We start from the raw sequence: 3,162 nt of genomic DNA, 5'->3' as shown, positions 1-3,162 counted from the left end.
GGCCGCGGGGACTGCTGCCCCGATGGCGGCCCCCGGTGGCGACCGCGGGGACTGCCGCAGGGACTGCGACCCCCGGTGGCGACTGCGGCCCGGTGGCGGCTGCGGGGACGACACCCATGGTGGCGGCTGCGGGGACTGCAGCCTCTAACCCTCCTGTCCGTCTCTGCAGGCATGTCAGGACTTGAAGGGACAGTTTATCGGGTCGGCTTGCAGTGAAAAAGGACCCTTCGTCCCAGATGTCCTCTTCTGGTCCGTCATCCTCTTCTTCACCACTTTCTTCCTCTCCTCGTTCCTCAAACAGTTCAAGACCAAGAGATACTTCCCCACCAAGGTCAGTCCCTCTGCGTTCTGCTGGTTCTGCTTCACAGACCTGCTGGTGCTGCTTCACGGACCCTCTGGTTGTGTATGTAGGTGCGGTCGACCATTAGTGACTTCGCCGTCTTCCTGACCATCATGGTCATGGTGCTGCTGGATTACCTGGTGGGAATTCCTTCTCCCAAGCTGGAAGTCCCGGAGCGATTCGAGGTGATCCACCTTCAGGTTGACGTTCTCGGGTTCAGTGGCGTGTCCGCACTTCCTTAAAGCCTTTAAAAGTTTTAAATTCACTGGAAAAATATATTACTTACTTTGGGACTCATGGCAGTTGAGGCTACTGTATGCTAACTAGCCATTTAGCAGTTTTGCGTCTATCATAGGTTAAGTCCAAATGTATCTCCAGTTGGCTGACTTCTGTTGCGATGCTACATGCATTCTGTGCTAAAACGCTAGCCGCTAATGGGATAAAGACTGTAAAGAGCCATTTCCAGTATGATAAGCAATAAGCCGCAAATTGTATTTGTACATTTTGGCGTTTTCTTCCGTCCTGAATACTCTGGATAAGAATCGGGTTCTAGGTACGTTTATACATTCTATTGGCATCTGTGGCCCGTCGTTGGCGTCTGCTGCCTTCCTCTAAGAGCGTCCACTGGGTTGTAATGGCGTCTGTTGGGTTGCCTGCAGCCGACCACCAGCGACCGGTCCTGGCTGGTTTCGCCGCTCGGCACCAACCCCTGGTGGACGCTGCTGGCGGCCGTCATCCCCGCTCTGCTCTGCACCATCCTGATCTTCATGGACCAGCAGATCACCGCCATCATCATCAACAGGAAGGAGAACAAGCTGAAGGTGGGTGGGGCGGCTGGTAGCCGCGGTCCGGTCTCGGGTTGGGCCTCTGTGATACTGACCCGGTGTGTGTCTCCCTGCAGAAGGGCTGTGGGTACCACCTGGACCTGCTGGTGGTGGCAGTCATGCTGGGGGTCTGCTCCATCCTGGGCCTGCCCTGGTTCGTGGCGGCCACCGTCCTCTCCATCTCCCACGTCAACAGCCTGAAGGTGGAGTCGGGCTGCGCCGCGCCCGGAGAGCAACCCAAGTTCCTGGGCATCCGGGAGCAACGGGTGACGGGATTCATGATCTTCATCCTGATGGGCTGCTCCGTCTTCATGACGTCCGCGCTCAAGGTGGACATCTGGTTGGACATCGGACGTCGGGCCGGTTGTTCGGACGGACGTCGGGCCGGATGGACATCTGGCCGGACGTTCGGATGGACGCAGTAACAAACGTGTCCTTTTTGCCCCCAGCTGATCCCGATGCCCGTCCTCTATGGCGTCTTCCTCTACATGGGAGTGTCGTCACTCAAAGGCATCCAGGTTCATTTCTTCTTATTAATAATAATATCACTGAAGTCAGAAGTATTTGCTGTGTCACATTAATAAAGTAAAGTTGAGTGAATCCTGCGTTCCTCTGAACATTTCCTGGTCCTGCAGCTCTTCGACCGGATCAAGCTGTTCGGCATGCCGTCCAAGCACCAGCCGGACCTCATCTACCTGCGCTACGTCCCGCTCTGGAAGGTCCACGTCTTCACCGCCGTCCAGCTGTCCTGCCTCATCATCCTCTGGGCCATCAAGGCGACGGAAGCCGCCGTCATCTTCCCCATGATGGTGAGGCCGCGTCCCCCCCCCCCCGTACGGCGCCGCTCACCGCCGTCCCGCCTCTCCCTGCAGGTTCTGGCGCTCGTCTTCATCCGGAAGCTTCTGGACTTTTGCTTCACCAAGAGAGAGCTGAGCTGGCTGGACGACCTGATCCCCGAGAGCAAGAAGAAGAAGGACGACGACAAGAAGAAGAAGGAGGAGGTGAGGCGCTCTGATTGGTCCTTTGGCTCTGCGCTCTGATTGGCTCTGGCTCTGATTGGCTCTGGCTCTGATTGGCTCTGGCTCTGATTGGCTCTGGCTCTGATTGGCTCTGGCTCTGATTGGCTCTGATTGGCTCTGCGTTCTGATTGGCTCTGGCTCTGATTGGCTCTGCGCTCTGATTGGCTCTGGCTCTGATTGGATCTGGCTGATTGGCTCTGATTGGCTCTGCGTTCTGATTGGCTCTGGCTCTGATTGGCTCTGCGTTCTGATTGGCTGTGTGCAGGACGCCCAGCGGATGATGGAGGAAGTGGAGGACGAGCCGCCCTACGATCCTCAGAGCGTCCTGAAGTTCCCCATCAAGTCGCTGAAGGACAGGTGAGTCGAACACGGTGGCCCCGCCTCCTCTGAGTGAGCTCTGCTGCAGGCGCTGACCCGGTTCTGGTTCTGTTGGTCCTGCAGGTCCGACCCGTCTGAGGTCAACATCTCTGATGAAATGGCCAAAAGTGGAATCTGGAAATCCGTTTCCAAGAACTCTGAGGGAGGAAAGGCTTTGAAACGCTGCAAGAGGTGACGATGACATCACTGCCTGCGGCCGCTCTGATTGGTCCAGGAGGTTCTGGGATCAATTCCTGATCAATAATTGATAAACTCAGATCTAACTGGTCTGAAATGTTTTTGCTGTCCAGTCAGGAGAAACTTCCCAGCGTCCAGATCAGCATGGAGAACGAGGACGGACGGAGGTTCGTGGACGCTGAGACGGCGTTATGATCCTCCATCGGGACGGCGAGGTGGGCGGGGCCTGAGCGAGACGGAGGACCAATCAGCTTCCACCTGGCTGCGCTGCATTTCTCTGATGACACGACTTTTATTTCCTCATCGTTTTAGACGGACAATCCTCAGGTTACTTTGTTTTAACTGGCAGACCACCGCTGGCGCTGCGCTCTGATTGGCCGGCTGCCTGGCGCTGCATTCTGATTGGCCGGCTGCCTGGCGCTGC

The 3,162-nt window shown here is 56.6% G+C and overlaps 1 protein-coding gene across 4 annotated transcripts in view; it reads left to right on the top strand.

Annotated features, from left to right (window-relative positions):
- Positions 1–3,156, top strand: part of LOC103477491 (sodium bicarbonate cotransporter 3-like) — a 28,700-nt gene extending 25,544 nt beyond the window's left edge. For all 4 annotated transcript variants that reach the window (XM_008430636.1, XM_017309381.1, XM_008430637.2 and 1 more), the window contains 10 exons: positions 170–331; positions 412–525; positions 1,000–1,161; positions 1,242–1,493; positions 1,614–1,682; positions 1,800–1,973; positions 2,037–2,165; positions 2,449–2,540; positions 2,625–2,732; positions 2,852–3,156. In XM_008430636.1, coding sequence (XP_008428858.1) covers positions 170–331; positions 412–525; positions 1,000–1,161; positions 1,242–1,493; positions 1,614–1,682; positions 1,800–1,973; positions 2,037–2,165; positions 2,449–2,540; positions 2,625–2,732; positions 2,852–2,933 — 1,344 coding nt within the window. In that variant the 3' untranslated portion in view covers positions 2,934–3,156. The remainder of the gene's footprint in view (positions 1–169; positions 332–411; positions 526–999; positions 1,162–1,241; positions 1,494–1,613; positions 1,683–1,799; positions 1,974–2,036; positions 2,166–2,448; positions 2,541–2,624; positions 2,733–2,851) is intronic.
- The last annotated feature ends 6 nt before the right edge of the window (positions 3,157–3,162 follow it).

This window comes from Poecilia reticulata, linkage group LG16, assembly GCF_000633615.1.
Source record: "Poecilia reticulata strain Guanapo linkage group LG16, Guppy_female_1.0+MT, whole genome shotgun sequence".
Classification (NCBI taxonomy): Eukaryota; Metazoa; Chordata; class Actinopteri; order Cyprinodontiformes; family Poeciliidae; genus Poecilia; species Poecilia reticulata.
The sequence above is the reverse complement of the archived record's forward strand: the minus strand, read 5'-3'. Positions and strand labels throughout refer to the sequence as shown.